General features: G+C 65.1%; 5 protein-coding genes and 1 non-coding gene across 6 annotated transcripts; 3 read left to right on the top strand and 3 right to left on the bottom strand.

The window, feature by feature from the left end:
* Nucleotides 1-8,893: 8,893 nt before the first annotated feature.
* On the bottom strand, nucleotides 8,894-8,989 carry Q8F55_004955. Its single transcript has one exon. It is a non-coding gene; the product is annotated as a tRNA-Ala (tRNA).
* A 123-nt stretch (nucleotides 8,990-9,112) lies between these two features.
* Nucleotides 9,113-10,957, bottom strand: Q8F55_004954 (uncharacterized protein; the record flags this gene model as incomplete). The annotated part of the gene is made up of 5 exons (XM_069353453.1): nucleotides 9,113-9,347; nucleotides 9,398-9,547; nucleotides 9,585-10,054; nucleotides 10,088-10,592; nucleotides 10,626-10,957. The coding sequence occupies 5 exons, from the start codon at nucleotides 10,955-10,957 to the stop codon at nucleotides 9,113-9,115; spliced, it is 1,692 nt and encodes a 563-aa protein (XP_069208095.1).
* Nucleotides 10,958-11,337: 380 nt separating this feature from the next.
* On the top strand, nucleotides 11,338-12,534 carry Q8F55_004953 (uncharacterized protein; the record flags this gene model as incomplete). Its single annotated transcript, XM_069353452.1, has 1 exon — nucleotides 11,338-12,534. The coding sequence occupies one exon, from the start codon at nucleotides 11,338-11,340 to the stop codon at nucleotides 12,532-12,534; it is 1,197 nt and encodes a 398-aa protein (XP_069208094.1).
* A 453-nt stretch (nucleotides 12,535-12,987) lies between these two features.
* On the top strand, nucleotides 12,988-14,211 carry Q8F55_004952 (uncharacterized protein; the record flags this gene model as incomplete). Its single annotated transcript, XM_069353451.1, has 2 exons — nucleotides 12,988-14,165; nucleotides 14,202-14,211. 2 exons carry the CDS (start codon nucleotides 12,988-12,990, stop codon nucleotides 14,209-14,211), a joined length of 1,188 nt encoding a protein of 395 aa, XP_069208093.1.
* Nucleotides 14,212-14,435: 224 nt separating this feature from the next.
* On the top strand, nucleotides 14,436-16,361 carry Q8F55_004951 (uncharacterized protein; the record flags this gene model as incomplete). Its single annotated transcript, XM_069353450.1, has 1 exon — nucleotides 14,436-16,361. The coding sequence occupies one exon, from the start codon at nucleotides 14,436-14,438 to the stop codon at nucleotides 16,359-16,361; it is 1,926 nt and encodes a 641-aa protein (XP_069208092.1).
* A 100-nt stretch (nucleotides 16,362-16,461) lies between these two features.
* Nucleotides 16,462-18,477, bottom strand: Q8F55_004950 (uncharacterized protein; the record flags this gene model as incomplete). Its single annotated transcript, XM_069353449.1, has 4 exons — nucleotides 16,462-16,634; nucleotides 16,684-17,392; nucleotides 17,426-17,785; nucleotides 17,821-18,477. 4 exons carry the CDS (start codon nucleotides 18,475-18,477, stop codon nucleotides 16,462-16,464), a joined length of 1,899 nt encoding a protein of 632 aa, XP_069208091.1.
* Nucleotides 18,478-18,515: the final 38 nt, after the last annotated feature.

Genomic DNA, 18,515 nt, shown 5'->3' with positions numbered 1-18,515 from the left:
GCTTGCTGATCCGGGTGCACGGCGCCGGAGGGGGACAGACTAGGGCCGGCCATGTGCGTGCAGCACATGCAGCGCGTAGGGTGCGCGGAACAGAGGAGAGCGACAAGAGGGAGAGAGAGGAGGCCCCGTGCAAGGGGGTGGTGACCTGAGAAGACAATCACGGAGTGGGCGTGTCCGGACAAGTCGAGGGGTGTGAGACGCAAGCCTATACTCACACAGGCCGACTGGTGGCTGGCTGGGGGCTATGCGCCGAGCGAGCGAGCGAGCAAGAGTCCAAGCAAGTCGTGGGTAAAGCGGGCACCAGGCGCCCAATTGACGACTCCTGGTGCCAGTGCAATGTTAAGTGTGGCGGCGGAGAGGGGGGGTTAGCGTGCGGGCAGGTCGTCGAGGGCTTGAGCCTGCTGTGCCTCTTTGTGTGTCGGCGCTGGGTCGCTCGGATCGGTCGAGTCGTGCACTGGTCGCGGTCGACGATGGTGGTCTCGACCCAAGCAAGACAATAGGGAGTGAGAGGCGGGCGGGGGCGACGGGACGGGCGGCGCGATCAGAGCTGAATAGGACAAGGGGGCGTAAGCGCAACGCCGAGGGGGCTGATATGTAAAACACGAATGTGTAGAGGGCACAACGTACCCAATGCTTTACACGACAAATAGTTGACGTGGTGAGTTGACGTGGTGAACAGACGTGTAGATGAGAGGGGTGGGGACCGCTGCGATCGATCGCGTGGACGGGATGGGAAGCTCGTTGCGAGGGGCGGAGCGCGCGTCCAAGTGGTGTGCCTTGCACCGAGCAGCAATGTCTAGCGGGGAGCAAGAGATGGGTTGTGCTTGTGCGGCGGCGGTGGGGGCGGCGTGGCGATGGCAGAGGTGTAGGCGTTGGTGGCAGGAACAGTGACCGTGGTGGTGGATATGTGTCAAGCCCCTCTCGGGTCTGGATCGGGGGACGCGAGGTATCCAGGAACCGGGCAGCTGAATAGTGTAAGTGGGATTAAGGATGAGCGAGGGGTGGGAAGGGGGTGAGGAGGAGGACCTTGCGGTGGTGGCTGGGGGACGAGTTGTGGCGGGTGCTAGGGGGGCTGCGGAGGCGGTGGCGGCGTCGGAGGCGGAGGCTGCAGGATTGCCTCGACGCGACATGAAGGGGGTTGAAGCAATGGGGGATGAGGGGATAAGGATACGGTTTCGGCTCGTGAGACGCGAGGAGGTGGGTGTGGGTGTGGGTATGAGAGGAGGAGGGGGGGTGGCATACATGACATGCAGAGAACTTGGAGCGGTCAACCAATGTGCCGTTACCGTTGGTTGCCGTGTCGCAAGTCGCAAGCCCGAGTCCAGGTACAGGGGAGAGGAGGGGAAGGGAGGGAGAGGGGGGAGGGCAGTCGGTCGAGGTGGGCTTGCGGCACCAAGGTTGCCCAAGCTTGCCCCTCTCGGCCCCGTGCCGAACCCAACAACCTTATAGCACCGCTATAGAGTAATCCACAAGCTCACTTACCCACAAGGAACGGAACCCAGATTTTCAAGCCAAGGCGACAAGCAACGTATCGAGCGAGCGACAGGTACGAGGGGCAGTTTCGTACCGGACAGTAGGTGGGCAACGACGACGTAACGCGTGTGGACACGAGGCCAGGCGGAGCGCGAGGGCGGCAAATGGGTGGGCGTCGTCTGTGTCGGCCAGTGGTGCTCGTGGTGCTACTTGTTTACGACGTCGACGTCGTCGACACTAAACGGGCACACCGACTTTGCACAAGGGAGGAAGACTGTGATAAAAAAAGGGAGAGAGTTTAGTCAGTTACGGGGTCGAGACGGACGACGACACAAAGGTGCGACAGCAGTAAGGACAAGAGACGGCGAGCGCGACGAGAAGCAAGGGGAGCGTGGGTGTGTCACTTGGTTACTGGAGTGAGGACGGGAGGAGCACACGCCGAAGACGACCGCGACAACGACGCAAGAGGACGAGGGATAGGCTCGACATTGACTCGTGACGGAAGGGGGCACAACCGGGAGGGGGATAAGGAGGTGGAGCACCACTCTGCTTCAGCTTGGCAGCTGCATGCGTCGTGAAGCTCGCGTGTATCGACGGCGCCAACGCGACCACACGATGCCGAGATGCATGCACCCAGCATTGTCACACTTGGGCCCAAGTGGGTCCAAGTGAGCGTCGGCATGGGCAGCGAGCGAGCAGCAAGGGCATGCATGGCCCAGACCGCGTTCCATAAAGCATGCAGCCAGGCGAGCAGGGCATGCACACGTCGTGGGCAATGGCTTGGCATTTTGTCGCTTGCGACGACAACGGCGGCGACTGGGGACCTTGAAGGAAGGCGGCGGCACGGGTGGGTGGGCCTTTATGAACGCCACCGGTAACATGGGAGGGAAGGGGAGAGAGAATGAGGCAAGACATGGCGAGCGACGACAGTGACGACTTGGGACCTGGAAGCCGTTTATGCGAACAAGACGCCTGCGGTATGCAGTCGTCGTTGTCGTCGTCGGTGCTCGTCGTCGCCATCGTCGTGCGTCTGTCTTGTTCTCTAGCTGTGCCTCTCTCGGCACGCGGCCGAATTGCGCGGCGGCGACAGACACGGCGGTGTCGGCGGCGGCGGCGAGCGAGCGAGACTGGCAGTCAGGTAGTCAGGCCGACATGGCGCAATTTATACCATGCACTGGAGTAAATGTCCCTGGCTTGCCATTTACACCGCGGCCCAGAAAGGGCACGCTGCCCAGCCAGCCAGCTAGCATAGCAGCCAGCAGATGTTCACTGCAGTCGCCGTCGTCGCCGCGTAGCCGTCGCCGTCGCCGTCGGCACTCCCCCAGCATGCATGGGACATGCTCCCACACGCACAGGCCCATCATGACTCGGCGTCTTCCTCCCCCCCAGACACAAACAATAACAACAAGGCTCGGACACTCTGGGGAAGCACGGGCAGGGCCGACTTACTCGGAGGAAGAGGAGGCGCACCGTGGGGTGGGTCGCGGGTGGTGCAAGCTGGTGTCGAGCAGGTGGGGGCGGCGACGGCAACGATGGGTGAGAGGAAGGCGAGTGGGAGTAGTGTGGAGGGAAGGCGAGGGGGTTGAGGGAGCGAGCGAGTGTCGTGTGTCGCTGTCTGTCGGCCTTGCCGTCTGTCTGTCGGTCGAGAGGAAAGCAAACAGAACAAGATCGAGGTGGGTCGAGCCGTGACAATAATAAAGGAGGAGCAAAAGCGACGAGGGCGATCGCGGATCTCGTGAATGCAAGCTAGTAGTACTCTGTTCAGGTGAAGTGATTGATGGCGGCGGCGGCGGAGGCGGCGGCGGCGCGGTCAGGTCGGTCAGGTTGGGGTGGATGGGGTGGGTGTGGGTGGGGGTTAGTGGGTCAGGCATGCATGCGCAGGGCCGAGGGGAGGAGGGTGGACGGGGGGCTGCCGAGCAGGTGGGCTGGCGACAAAGAGGAGTGCATCATCTCTGTGTACCGTGACCATGTGTACGTGTGAGCGCCAGGCGGCAGTGGCCGGTTGGGTCTTGTGGCGAGTGGGCGCGCGGACGGCTGGATAACGATCGCGGCGGTTGCTCTCTCCTGGTCGTTCCTGCATGCTTGCTGCTCCGAGATCGGGAGGCGCTCCTACGACCAGGGGGGAGATGAGTCGATGAGATAGGGCAATGTACCCCACCTACCCACCCACCCGGACAATGCTCCCTGGGCAAACTGGCGGGGAGGGGAGGCGGCGTGGGCGAGCGGGCGGGCGGTACCCGTCCCTCATCGTCCCGCCATAGTGCATACTTTAGTTTGGCTCGATGAATCGCGCGAGCCAGCGAGCGAGCGATGCCAGCGACGCAACCTACAGTCTCGTACGGCGGTACCGTCTCGTACCGTACACAAGTACGTACGGTACCTCTGCCCTGGCTGCTGCTGGCCTCCTGGCTTGCCGGGGTAGCCGCCCATCCGCCCACCCGCCCGCCCGCGAGACATGGAATGAAGCGCGCCAGACTATTGTACTACCCGACGCCGCCAGCCAGCCAGCCGTTGAGACAAGCCGTCACTTTGCGTCCCTTGCTGCTGGCGTATGTCGTATGCGCATATAGCAGCGACAAAATGCACCGCCTGCTGCACACAGAAAGACCTCTATTCAGACGCAATCCCTGGCTGCTGCTGCGTTGACACAACCCCCAGCGCCTCCTTACGATGCAAGCTTGCTCCAATGCATCGTCGCAGCCGTCTAACCCCCCCAAAGCCACCTCGTCGTCTCGGTGACCCACTCACTCGGCCACCTGCAGCAGCAGCCCCTCCCCCCTCCCCTCCCTCTGGGGCCCGCCCTGAGACCAGTTCCTATGCACTTAATAACACAAAAACAAGCCCATCTCGCGAACCGAAAGAAGTCCCCGAGGCCAGAGGCGGCGGCGGCGTCGCTCACTTTGCTCTCGCTCGCTCCGCTCCGAAGCAAAAGCCAGCTAGGGTGGGTGGAAGAGGAGTCGTAGCCCGTCACACCCCCCCGGCCCAACCGACCACCACCCCCACCCGCCACCATCTTGTCGTATCGGGCGTCGAGGGGCGAGGGCGCGGCGGCGCGTCACTGCCGGCAGCCGGAGCGTGCCTCGGCCGGGGGCCTGAACCAGGCAAGCCGTAGCGTGTGTAGCTGCATTTTTTTTCCTACCGCGCGGCCCAACACTGGCACGTAGATGGACATGAAATGAGCCCCTGGGGCTATGCGTCGGCGGCCTGGCTGGCTTCCAACGGGCAGGCGGGAGGGCGAGCAGACGAGCAAAGAGGCGTCGCCCAGCCCACCAGGCCGACGCCTCGAGGCGGTGTGGCATGCGTGTATATCTCACAGCGGCGGCCTTGTTGCGCAGCTCGCACCGATACCTGCCCAACAACCCCTTCGCACCAGCGACATTGCACCCAAAGCATGAGGCAAAATCTTGTTGCAGAGGGCTGGTGTCGCCAAGATGGGCACGACTATTCACTTGGTGTTCGTGTTAGTCGCCGCTGAGCGTTCGCGCGTCCAAAGATCGGTGAGTCACACCCACGGGCCCCTTCCTGCAGGAATATGCAGGAATGCAGCAACTCTGCTGCGACCGTAGAGATTACGACTCGGGCGGGAAGAGGACTGAGCAGGCGACCGACGGTGGTGGCGGCGTGCATTGCCCGTCTTGAAGCGCTCAACCTTAACGGGCCCTGGATCGGCTGGCGCCACCGTCCGTAAAGCCGTTGTCGGAGCGCGCGGGGAGCAGGAGGGCTTGCAGCGCAGACCAGAGCAGACAGAGTCGCCGGGCATGACCCTCCAACGCCAAAGTACGTACATTGCGTACAAGGCGCCCCCGACGCCGCCGCCACCGCCGCCGCCCGCCACGACGGCGCTCTGCCACGTACCCCGCTACAGCCTCGCCGACCCACGCGTTCGCTCGCTCCCTCGCGCTCGTTCACGCTCATTACTCGTAATGAAGTGACTTTGCTCAATGGCACCGAAAAAAAATGTCCCCGACACCCTCTTCGGCGTACGCCACTGAGCTACCCTTTGGTGCGGTTTGTGGCGTCGGCGACGACATGCCCATCGACACCAACGCTGCCGGCAACCTCGCGGTGTCTCTTGTTTAAATGCATTTCAGCGGCCCTCACTCGGGGTTCCCTTGGGGGTCACATTGCTATAATACAGCACCACTACGACCCCGCGTCATGCGTCATGCTCTTGACTCACTCGCAAATGAATGTGCGATCGTGCAAATCAAAGCCTATTTAGGTGACAGCATATCCCACTAGCTTGGTCAATCATCAAACTAATCTAAACCCGTATGGCCCCACCCCACCATTGCTGCTGCGGCCGACATGACGCTCCCACCATCACATTCTCCCATTCACAGTCTTACTTGCCATTCCGACGACGTCGGACGTATCGCCGGCGACCCACTCACTGGTGTAGTCTTGCGTGCGTGCATACCTCACTGCGTCCTACATGTGTACCAAGTGACACCAAGCCCAAGCCCAAGTTCAACCCCAAGCCCATGCCACTTGATCCATCAGCCGTGTCTCGCATTCATTTCTCACTCACGTCACGACTGGCGCGGGCGCGACAAAGTGTCCGCGAATAGCCCCTTTGGCATGCACAATGTACAAGCCGGGAGCACTGCCTCGGCGTCGTCATGTGTCCGTCTCTCCTCCATTCCATGCCCATCTGCCCTCGCCCGCCCGCCATGCCGACATGCGGGCCCGCACGAAACGCACGCCAGGCCCGGCAGCCAGCCAGCGGCAGCCAGCCAGCGGCGGCGATTTGTGTCTGCCGTGCCTAGCCGATCTGCGCTTTCACGCGCCGCGCACCCGCGCCAGCTAGTCGAGTGCATGCGCGACGACGACGACGCCGGCCGGCGGGTCGGCCTCGTCTCGTTCTTGGCGACGCTACGACGCTACGGCGCTACGACAACGCTCTGCTCCTCGACACGTCTGACGGCACGTTGCAGCACGACGCCATGGGCCGAGTCAAGCAAGACACGGCTGCGTGGAATTGGAATCAATCGCGCCCGCCGCGGGAGCGGGATGGGCCAAAAGGTTGGAGACAGGCACTCGTACTGGCACTATGTCGGCTGCTCCAACAAGCTCGTACATACCGACCATGGACCACCTGCTCGTCCCAACCGGCGGTCGTGGTGGCGCCAGCACGTCGCGCTTCCTGCAAGCACGAGCCGGTTCCGTGGACGCGAAAACGCTTGGAAGTAGTCGTCAGTGTGCGTTGGAACCTGTCTTGCATTGCGAGCCCTGGCCCATGAGGCAGACTCGCTGGCAAAGGGACCTGTCACGACTGACCCGGTCCCAAGGGCAACCCCCCCGCGGCTTACGTTGTTTCGGTTTACGGGGTAACAGGGTTGCTGGCATGCTGGCATCGAGAGGTGTTTAAGGCCTAACCGCTGCTGTAATTGCTCATTTGTCCTGACCTCGGAGGTGGGCGCGCGAGGGGGAGAGAGACGCGCCATCACCCCGAGGCGAGGCGAGACGAACACCACACGTCACGGTCTCACTGTGGCCGGGACGGACAAACGTGACTACTGCAGTATGGCAGGTACGCGCCGACGAGGTGTCGTTGCGTCGTCCGTCCGCCGCAGCCAGCCGGCCGACGACCGCCGCGCGCAGCAGCGGCTTGGCAGACAACACGCGGTGACCCGTCGTCGTACCTGTCCCGGGTGCGGTCGAGACTGTCTGGCGCGCGTAGAGCGACACGACACCAACACACGCGCCGCGTGCCCGCGCACGCCAGCCGGCCGGCCGTCATGCGCGATTGCGATTGCGTCTGCCTGCTCGCCGCTCGCGGCCGGCTCGCTTCCACGCCAGGCCCCAATTGCTAGCAAGCGGCTGCGCTTCACAACAGCCCAGCATAAGGCACGCCGACACCGACCCGCGCCGCAGACCGCGACGACGACGCCAAGCATTACGGAGCAGCGTTACATGTCACTCTGGTGCGATTGCTTCCAATGGAGCGCGACTGACTGGTTGAGACGGCGTCGTCGTCGCCTCGACTCGAGGCACCCTGCCCAGGGCGGCGAGTGCACACCGAGCCGGCTAGCCGGTCAGTCACGCTGCCAGGCCAGCCCCCCCCTCGCCCTCCCCCTCACACACCCGGCCACATTACAAAAGCCGGGACGGGGCCTGGCACGGTGCATGGCACGGCGGCGGTGCAGAGTGAGCCCATTAAGCCTCATACACGAGGGGCCGAGGGGGTGGGTGCGGCTGAGTGACTGGGGCCGGTGTTTCAGGAACGCTAATATGAATGATCGCGTCGGGATTCTAGAATAACTGGGCTGGGATCGGGCGAGCGTGGCGACGGGGGGGTCTGCGCCATCGGGGGTCGCAGCGTGCGATCGTGTGCTGAGGATGCGTCGTGAAGGTGGCAGTCGAGGGTGGGCACGGGGACGAGGTGTCGAGCGAGGCCGCCGCACGCGCTCGCCCGCCGCGCCGCAATGCTAAGTGCCACGGCGCACGACCCACAAGTGCCACCGACGCACCCACCCTGCTCGCTCCACACGTCGTCGTCACCTGCCGGCGTGGGCGTGGGCGTGTGCATGTGCCTCGTGGCCTCGTGGGGCGGGGCGTGGCGGTGCAGCAGCGTTTCAGCTGCCCGTCGCGTCGTGGCAGTGGGTGGGTTGTGTCGCCTCAGGCCAGCCCGAGGATCCGGCACGCTTAGACACGCTTAGAGACTCTGACGAGGAACCCAGTGGAACTGGGCTGCGACTCGCCTGCCTGGGTGTGGTGTGGCGAGTGACTACTGCCAGGTCGCCAGGTCGGGAAGATGTATGTGAGGGAGGAGACGATGCTGTCGCCAAGTGGCGCGGTGCCACCAACGCGCACCCACTCGCTCCCACTCACGGCCGCAGCCTGGCCAGACGGGCGAGTACCTTGCCGTTCAGATACATCAGGCAAGTGGCATGGGGTGGGAGGAGGGTCATGCGACATGGTCGACAGGCGAGGGAAGAGGGTGAGGCGCGAGGATACCGACGGAGGACTGACTGCCGCGTTCGGCACTGCCGTTCCTGCTCCACCAGCAGCTCTTTTTTGAGCCATGGGGCAACTTGCACTCTATGATAGGTGTGAAACCTTGCGACGATCGATACGCCCATTCAATGCCCGGTGAAGAGGCAAGAGGTGAGTATTGGTACTTGGGAGGCTCCTCGTCAACGGCCAGGTGGTCAGCCCGCCTCTGGCTGAGGACGAGGGCACACCTCCTCGTCCCCGTCGTGCCCGTCAGGCCTTTGGTCGCCTCCAACAAGACTGCCTGTCGCTCACCTTCTGACGACCACTGAGCACAAGCTGGACGCGAACTCGCTCGGGCCGTGGCGGCCACTCGCACCAGCCTCGCACCACTCACCCTGATCAAGACCCCACGCACCAACCAGCTCCTCCCCGACGCCGCGCGCGTGCGCAAAAGACACACGCGTGCATCGCTGCACGCTGCTGGACGAGTTAGGAATCGAACCAAAGACCTTGTCAAGTAGGTAGTAGTACCAGGACTCGTGCTAATGACACGCTCTACCAACTGAGCTACACGCCCGGGGGTGGCAGTTTGTTTCTTTGGGCGTTGAAGTCCGCTCGGCATATGCCTCCCGAGTCGAGTGGGCCCTCGCAAGTACGATGCATGCCTTCTTACCTCTTACTTATGACGACCTCGCCACCGCTACAACCGCGCGGGCGGGTTCTCCTTCACCTCCTGCGCGGCGCGCACGCGCAGGTCCTTGCGCAGGATCTTGCCGGACGGCGACTTGGGGATCACGTCGACCACGACGATGCCGCCCCGCAGGTTCTTGTGTGTCGCGACGCGCGCCTTGACCCAGTCGTAGATGCCTGTAGTGAGGCGCTCGCGCTCGGCCGTTGTGGCGACCGGTGTACCGGGTTTGACGACTATATAGGCGCTGTAGGGTATTAGATGTGCACTCTCCCTCTGCCCTGCCCGCAGACCCACCGAGGCAGCTCCGTCGCCAGCGACTCGATCTCCACGCCAACCACGCCCGCGTCCACCACGTCCGGGTGCTGCAGTAGCAGCGCCTCGAGCTCGGCCGGCGCCACCTGGAACCCCTTGTACTTTATGAGCTCCTTGACGCGGTCCACGATCCTAGGCTGTCAGCTGCGTGGTGCATGCCTGCACAAACCTGTACCACCCGTCCTCGGACCGCGTGCCCACATCGCCCGTCTTGAACCACCCGCCCGGCGCGAACGACTTCTCGTTCGCCTCGGGGTTCTCATGGTACCCTGGGGTCATTGCCGGTCCCCGCAGCCAGATCTCGCCGCGCTCGCCGCGCGGCACGTCGACCCCGTCCTCGCCCACGAGGCGCAGCTCAAACGTCGGCATGAGCCGCCCCACGGCATTCTGCAGCTCCTTGGTCGTGATCTGGTCCGCCGTGCCCAGCGTCGCGGCCACAGTCGTCTCGGTCATGCCCCAGCCCTGGACGATCTTGGCGTGCGGGTACCGCTGCTCGAAGGCGTCGACGAGCTCGCCCGAGAGCGGGGCTGCGCCGCAGTTCATCGAGCGGAGCGATGTAATGTCGTACTTGTCTGCCAGTTTCGAGTGCAGCAGGATGAGGACCACGGGCGGCACGACCATGGCGTACGAGATGCGGTACTGCCGTCAGCTGTGCCAGGCAGTGGCGCTCACCTTCTCAATGCCGCGGAGCACCGGCTCCTCGTCAAACCGCGGGAAGACGACCACCGGCACGCCTGAGGTCAAGGGCTGGTGTACGGCGAAGCACAGGCCGTACATGTGGAAGAATGGGAGGAACGCCAGCGTCTTGTCCACCTTGGGGTCGAGCTTTGTGTACATGGTCTTGGCCGCCTGGAGCTGGGACGTGACGTTGTAGTGCGTCGAGTTGACGCCCTTGGGCAGGCCGGTCGTGCCGCTCGAGTAGCACCGCCATATCGGCTGATGTACCTCCTCGCCCTCGAACCACTCCGGCTTGCCTCGGGCTAGCAGAAGCTGGTAAAGCGACTTGTACTTTGGGTGTGGAGGCGCATCGGGCGGTGCAAGCAGAATCACGCGGTCGTCTGGCACCGGCGTCTTGAACAGACTGCGCGCCTCCTCGAACGCGGGGAGGAGGGCCGGCGCGACGGCGAACGAGCTGCAGCCTGCATTGTTGTACTGGTGCGCGAGCTCGCCCCGGACGCTGGGTGTCAGTTCGGCCCACAGCACTACCCACTAGGTCACGTTCGGCGGGCTGACGCACACGCCCGCGGCCTGGAAGCCGAGCACGGCGATGATCCACTCGAGGCTGTTTGGCGCGAAGAGGCACGTCGTCTGCCCGCGGCTGATGCCGAGCGAGCGCAGGCCCGTCGCGAAGCGCAGGGCGCCGTCCTCGAGCTCGCCGCGCTTGAGTTCTCGCCCCGTTAGCCCGTCGATGAAAGACACAATGTTCGGGTCGCGCACGTCGGCCGGCAGCGGCGAGTCGCCCTCCTTCTCCGGGAAGAAGTAGGTGAACGTCCCGACCTTGGGGAGGAAGGGTACGGGGACGTCCGAGGTGTAGATTGTCATGATGGTGGGGGATGCGGAGGTCAACGTGCTGCTGCGGGCTGTTGCGGTCACTTTAAAGCATCAGCAATGCAGAGGTCGGTTGCGCTGATCAAGTAAGTGCAAGTCATGTGAGGACCACCCGGCGCGCGTCATTGTTGATGCTCGGTCAACGCCGATTTCCGGGGCACCAAGTTAGCCGGGCTACCGTGTTACCGTCGTTCAAACTCGTCAGCAAGCGTGTCTCTCGGTCATCTTGGCCGAGCATCGTCGCACCAGCGACATTCCAAGGTCCTCAGGCAGGTAAGATATCAAGCCCGGCTCGGGACATGTCATTCTGACGTTGCCCAGTACTTAACAACGCCTCGGCGAGCTCCAAACCACCCACACCACTCCCCCCCGCCATGTCCCTCCCGCTGCACGGCCTCCGCGTCGTCGAGTTCAGCGGCATCGGCCCCGGGCCGTTCGCGACCATGATCCTTGCCGACTTTGGGGCCGAGGTGACGCGCATCGACCGCGGGCTGAACAGCGGCCGCTCGGACGTGACGTCGCGCGGCAAGCGCTCGGTCATTGTCGACGCCAAGGACCCGAACGGCAACACCGTCATCCGCAAGATGCTGGCCACTGCCGACGTCCTCGTCGACCCGTTCCGCCCCGGCGTGCTCGACAAGCTCGGCCTTGGCCCACACCAGCTCGAGAAGCTCAACCCCCGCCTCATCGTCGCCCGCATGACGGGCTTCCCGCGCACCAACTCGAACTACTCGCAGATGGCGGGCCACGACATCAACTACATTGCCGTCTCGGGTGTCCTCGACATGATCAGGTCCAAGGACGCCCACGGCGAGCCATCCACGCCGGTACCGCCGCTCAACCTGCTCGGCGACTTTGCCGGCGGCGGCATCATGCTCGTGCTCGGCATTCTGCTGGCTGTGATTGAGCGACAGACCTCGGGCAAGGGGCAGGTCGTCGACGCGGACATGGTCGCAGGGGCGCGGTACATCTCGTCCTTCCCGCTCCTGCTCGCCCACCCCAAGAGCCAGGCGTTCATCTGGAGTAATCCGCCAGGCAACAACCTGCTCGACGGCGGCGCGCCGTTCTACGCCGTCTACAAGACAAAGGACCACAAGTACATGTCGGTCGGGTGCCTCGAGCCACAGTTCTTCGCCGAGTTTGCGCGTATCATCAACCCGTACCTCCGCTCTCCGCTCAGCGTCGACACGCAGCAGGACCCGAGCTCGTGGGCCGAGATGCGGGGCACGCTCGCCGACGCGTTCGCCACCAAGTCGCGCGACGAGTGGGCCAAGCTGTTCCACGGGACCGACGCGTGCTGTACGCCAGTGCTCACGGCGGGCGAGGTGTCCGGCAACGAAGTTGGCCAGGCGGGTGTGCCGGCCAACGCATCCAGCCCGTTGCCGCCCGCCCCGCATCCCCACCTGTCGAGAACACCGGCGGGAAGCATACCGGCGTACACCACCCAGGCCGACTTCTTTGTTCAAAACGGCTCGGGTGTCGACAAGGTGCTGGGGGAGCTTGGTGGCCAGCTGTCGCCGGCCGAAGTGGCATACCTGCGGAAAGTGAACGGCGTTGGGGCAAAGTTGTAACGTAGCAGCTCTTGGTTGTAACAGAGTGGGATGTACTTGTGTGATGTAGCTGTCGCAAGGGAGGTGTGTGTGGCTGGGGCTACAGCGCTGCACCATCTCATTCAAGCGCACCCCGTCGTCCCTCCAGCTCGTCCTCACCCGCCTTGGACACCTAGAACGAGGCAGAGCGAGGATGGATGGCCACCCTCCGACTCACCAGCCGCCACATTGCTTACCTAAGCCGATTGTTTACGCCAAGTGAATCGATCCGATCATCGCCTGTGACGGGTCACTCGACTCATCTCACAGCATCGACTCTTGCCCGTTCCACCTCCTCACCACTCCTACGCGCTCTCAACAGGACAGCGAGCGGCCCGAACGCGGCCTTACGTCCGCCACTTCCCGCCATCGCGTGCCCATCACGCCGACCCCACCATCTGAGGACCCTCCTCCTCCCACCGACGCGCCTTCCCCATGGACTATCAGGCGCGGCGCGCGCGCAACGCGCGCATCTCGAAGGAGAACGAGGCGATCATACGCGCGGGCGAGTACCGCTCGCCCGGGAGCAACGCGCGCATCAACCTCGCAGCGCTCGTGACAAACTCCAAGGCCGGCGTCAAGTCGTACACGGCCGGCGGGACCGGGCGCCTCCTGCAGCGCTGGGACCCGTCGGCGCTTCCCCCATCTGTGGTTTCCGGCCCATCGTCTCGCGCAAGCCACCCGGTGTACAGCACGACCTTTGAGATCACGGCCGAGACGAGCACGCAGGCGGCGGAACGGCTCGCCGCGGCCCAAGCGCCGGCCATCGCGGTCCTCAACTTCGCGTCGGCAAAGCACCCGGGCGGAGGATACCTCACCGGCGCGACGGCGCAGGAGGAGGACCTGTGCCGCAGCTCGGCGCTGTACACGACCCTGATGGCCGCGCGCGACTTCTACAAGGCGCACAGGGAGAGCTCGGATGCGCGGTACACCCACCGCGTCGTGTGGTCGCCCGACGTGCCCGTCTACCGCGACAACGACTACGCGCTGCTTCCGATGCCGTACACTGTGTCGTTCATCACCGTCGCCGCGCCCAACCTCGTCCCGCTGATAAAGGGCGACGCCCGGTCGCTCAAGTACATACCCGAGCTGCTGGAAGAGCGGGCGGCGCGGTTTCTGGCTGTCGCAGCCCACCACCGCGCACGCACCCTCGTCCTCGGCGCGTGGGGGTGCGGCGTGTTCCAGAACGACCCGGTCGTCGTCGCGCGCGTGTTTCGCGAGCTCCTCCTCGACCCCAAGGGCCTGTTCTACGGCGCGTTTGAGAAGATTGTGTTCGCGATCTACGACCCGAGTGCCGAGCAGGTGACGATGAAGGCGTTCACGGCGGCGTTCCCGGTATCGCCGAAGGTCAGCCATCTAGGCGGGGGCACGCTCAAGAAGTTGCAGGCGGCGGCTTCGCTGCCTGTGCCCATGCCCGGCGCCGGCCGGACGCTAGCCAGCCCCCCGCCGTCGCCGCCGCCCCCTGCGAGAAGAGACGCGCCGACATCGCCTCTGTCTCCCGGCGCCGCGGCGAAGGCTCCACGGACGGGGAGCACTCCGTCTGGTGCATCTGGTGGCCAGGCGGCAAGAAGCTCGAAGCCGCCACAAAGAACGTTATTCGACTTTGGCTTCAAGTGAGTGGGACCGTGCCGCGCTCTGCTAACTCGCAGGCAGAAGTAGGCCGTCGTTGTGACTCTGCCAGCCGTCGTCGTCCACCCAGCATATAGTCCCCTCCCTCGTCCAGTGCATCGTCGCCTCACCGTCCTGTGCATGTTGTATAGCCGCCTCTTCGGGCGCCATGTTAATCGTTTACGTAAATCCCCAGCGGCTATTAACAAACCCGGAAATGGTGTCATTGGTGTTATTAACGTGTCGTGTCAACTTTGTCCACCACTCCACCCACAATGCTCGCAGCTCGCATCAGCGCACGGCGCGCAGCGCTCACCTCGACGCCCCGCACCGGCGCGTCGCTCGTCTCTAGGCGCCACAAGACGACCGAGACGCGCCCAGGCACGTTCGACTTCCAGGCCGAGCTGCCGCGGTTGCCGATCCCCGCGCTGCAAGACACGGCGGCGCGCTACCTCGCCTCTCTGGAGCCTCTGCTCCCCGCCGACGAGTTCAAGCGGTCCGTCGCGGCAGTCAACGAGTTCATCTCGCCCACCGGCCTCGGCCCGGTCCTCCAGGAGCGCCTGCAGGCCGTCGACAAGGCGGCGCCCGCCTCGTGGCTCGAGGACATCTGGCTCAACAAGGCCTACCTCGAGTGGCGGGGGCCCTCGTACATCAACGTCAACTGGGCGGCCATCCTCGCCGACAACGCGGCGGTCCCCCTCGTCCCCGTGTCACAGGTCGAGCGCGGCCGCCCGACGGACGTGCAGATCAACCGCGCCGCCCGCCTCGTCACCCACCTCCTCGAGGCCAACGACGCGCTCAACATGGGCACGTTCGCGCCCGACCAGCAGCGCGACACGCCCCTCTGCATGAACCAGTACAAGTGGCAGTTTGGGACCACGCGCGTCCCGGCCCCGGGCCGCGACCAGATCCTGCACCAGTACCCTTCGACGGTGCGCCACGTCCTCCTGCAGTACCGCAACACGTCGGTCGCCGTGCCCGTCTACAATGAGCAGGGGAAGCGTGCCTCCACCGAGCAGATTGCCGAGCAGCTGCGCGCCGCGACGCAGGCGGTCGACGCGCAGATCGCCGCCAGCGGCCCGCTGCCCGCCGTGGCCAACCTCACGGCCGCGGACCGCGACCTGTGGACCGCGGCAAGGGAGACCCTGCAGGCCGACGCGGTGAACAAGGCTTCGCTGGATGCCGCCGAGTCGGCCCTCTTCGGCGTGTGCCTCGACGTCGACGCCGACCCCGCCACGCTGAGCGACCCCGAGGCAAACTGGCACACGCTCACGCACTCGGACGCGGGCAGCAACCGGTGGTTTGACAAGGCCATCTCGCTCGTCGTGCTCCCGACGGGCCGCGTCGGCGTCAACTGCGAGCACACGCCCGTCGACGCGCTCACGACCGGCCGGCTGCTCCTCGAGGCGATCGCCAAGGAGAAGCGCGACCCGCGGCCCGCTGCCGCCGCCGACGGCCTCGCGCCGCCCGCCGTCCTCCAGTGGAACGTGAGCGACGGCGTCGCCGCGCAGATTGCCGAGGCGCGGAAATCCGCCGGTGCGCTCGCCGGAGACCTCAAGCTGCGGTTCGGCGGCACGCCCTTCGGCGCAAAGTTCATCAAGGGCCTCGGCGTGTCGCCCGACGCCTTCTTCCAGGTCGCCCTGCAGACGGCGTACCTCCGCCACCATGGGCGCGCGGTCGCGACGTACGAGTCTGCGTCGCTCCGGCGGTTCGCGCACGGGCGGACCGAGACGATCCGCTCGGCGACGTCGGCGGCGCAGGCGTTTGCCCGCGCGTTCGACGGCGACGCGTCGCTCGGCGAGAAGCTGGGCCTGTTCAAGACGGCGGCGGCGACGCACACGGCGCTCTCACACGCCGCGGCCGCGGGCCAGGGCGTCGACCGCCACCTGCTCGGCCTGCGCGCCCAGCTCGGCGCCGACGAGGCCGCCACGCCCAGCCTGTTCACTGATCCGGGGTACGCGCTCAGCTCGACGTTCGTGCTGTCCACGTCGAATACGACGCCCGGCGACCAGTTCCGCGGCGGCTTCGCACCCGTCACGGCTGACGGGTACGGCGTAAACTACGCGCTTGACCCGCAGGACATCAAGTTTAGCGTCAGCGAATGGAAATCGAGCGCGGCCACCGACGCCGATGCGTTCAAGGCGACCGTGATCCAGACGCTCAACGACCTGCACGCGGCGGGCGAGCAGGCGCAGAAGTAGGACCTTGGTTGGTTGGCTTCGCAGAAGTAGGACCTTGGTGAGATGACCACGCTAGATGGATCGCCTATGCATGTGTCTAGAATGCAGCTCCCCCACGCCACTACACGCGCCACTCGCCGTACACGATGCGCCCGTCCATGATGGTCGCCTTGACCTTGACGTCAAGCAGCTCGCCCACGTCGACGGTCATGAGGTCATCGTCCCACAGCACGCCGTCGAAGCGCATGCCGGGGGTGAGCGAGCCCGTGTTGTTGGAGAAGGAGGCGTAGGCGGCTGGGCGGCGTCAGCAGAGCAACCAAACCACAGTCTACACGCCACTCACGGTCGACAGTAAAGCCACGCAGCGCCTCCTCGCGGGTCAGGCGCTGGTCGCCAAACCAGCCGTCCTTGCCGTGCGGGCTCTCGCCCTTCTCAGTCAGGCGCGTAACGGCCGCGTAGATGCCCTTGAGCGGGTCGATCGACTCGACGGGGAAGTCGGAGCCGAGGGCGAGGCGGCCCCCGGCGTCGAGGTACGTGCGCCACGCGTACGCGCCCTTTGCGCGCTCGTGGCCCAGGCGGTCCTCGACGTAGCCCATGTCGCTGGTGCAGTGGGTGGGCTGGACGCTGCCGATGAGGTTGAGGTCGGCTGCACGCTGAATGTCGCCCGGCGCGTACACCTGCGCATGCTCGATCCTGTGGCGGCCGGCGCGGAACGCGTCCTTGTCGTCGCCGACGGCGGACTCGAACGCGTCGAGAATGACGCGGTTCGCCTTGTCCCCGATACAGTGGACGTTGACCTGCCACCCGTCGTCGTAGAACGACTTGATGAGCGGCGCCCAGACGCCCTCGTCGGCGAGCAGGAAGCCGCTCCAGCCCGGACGGTCAGAGTACTCCTCGAGCAGGGCGGCGCCGCGGGACCCAAGCGCGCCGTCGCCGAACAGCTTGACGCTGCGCAGCGTCCAGCGGTCGTCGCCCGCGCCGATTGTGCGCTGCACGTCCTTGCCGCAGAAGGCAAACTTGTCCGGGCACAGCAGCATGGTGTAGATGCGGAGCTGGGGTCAGCGTGGTTCATGCCCATAACTCACCCCCAGCGCGCCGTCGTCGGCCATGCGGCGGTAGAAGGCAATGTCCTCGGGCGGCGCCATGGCGTCGTGCACGCCGACGAGGCCGACGGCGAGCGCATCCCGCGTCGTCGTCTCGAGGTAGCGCGCGCGCCGCTCGTCGTTCATCTCGGGCATGAGCGGCACGACAAACTCGTACATTGCGTTGTCGACGAACACGCCCGTGGGGTTGCCGTCGGCGTCGCGCACGATCGCACCGCCCGTCACCTCCTCGGGCAGGTCGTGCATCTGTGCGAGGACGGGGGGCGACACCCATGCGGCGTGCACGTCGACGCGCCAGAGCGCGACGTTGATCCCGCGCAGTGTCGGCGTGTCGAGGTCGGCCTGGGGGTCAGCTCTGCGCGTTATGCCGAACTCACGGCCGTGGGGTACTCCTTCACGGGCCAGGCATTGTGGTCCCAGCCCATGCCAAAGAGCCAGTCGCCCTTCTTCAGGCCATTCTCCTTAACGTACGCCTCGACGGCGGCAATCGTCTCCTCCATCGTGCTGAAGCCGTACAGCGGCAGCTCGCGGCTCTTGCCGTACTCGAAGATGTGGACGTGCGCGTCCGTCAGGCCCGGCGTGAGCGAGTGGCCTTCGGGGAGGTAGATGATGCGCAGGCCGCCGTCCTTCTTGATGTGCGCGGGCGAGCCGTCGACACCGCCGAGCGTCGCCTTGTCGCCGTACTTGCGGCGCACTTTGGCCAGGCTGCCCGTGTCGACGACGTACTTGTCGCCGACGACGACGCACTCGACCGCGCCGACGCCAGACTCGACGGGGACAGTGTAGACCGCCTTGCGGCCGTCGCGCGAGCACACGGCGTACCAGTCTGGCAGTGGCCGCTTGCCATTGTCGAGCGTCCACGGGCCCTTCTTGTTGATGCCCTTGCGCTGCGCGTACAGGACGAAAAAGCCAAGGATGACGATCGAGAGCGCGAGGTGGACGCTGCGCGTCGAGCGCGGCGCCGGGCGTGGTGCCTTCTCGTACGCTGGAACCTTTGCTGCTGCTTCCTTCTTGCGTTGCCGCAGCTCGGACATGTTCGTTTTGCGATGGATCTTGGCGGCCGGGTCGGTGC

This window comes from Vanrija albida (genome assembly GCF_041260175.1).
Source record: "Vanrija albida strain AlHP1 chromosome Unknown contig_4, whole genome shotgun sequence".
In the NCBI taxonomy this organism is placed as follows: domain Eukaryota; kingdom Fungi; phylum Basidiomycota; class Tremellomycetes; order Trichosporonales; family Trichosporonaceae; genus Vanrija; species Vanrija albida.
Note: the sequence above shows the minus strand (reverse complement) of the source record. Positions and strands in the feature narration are given on the sequence as shown.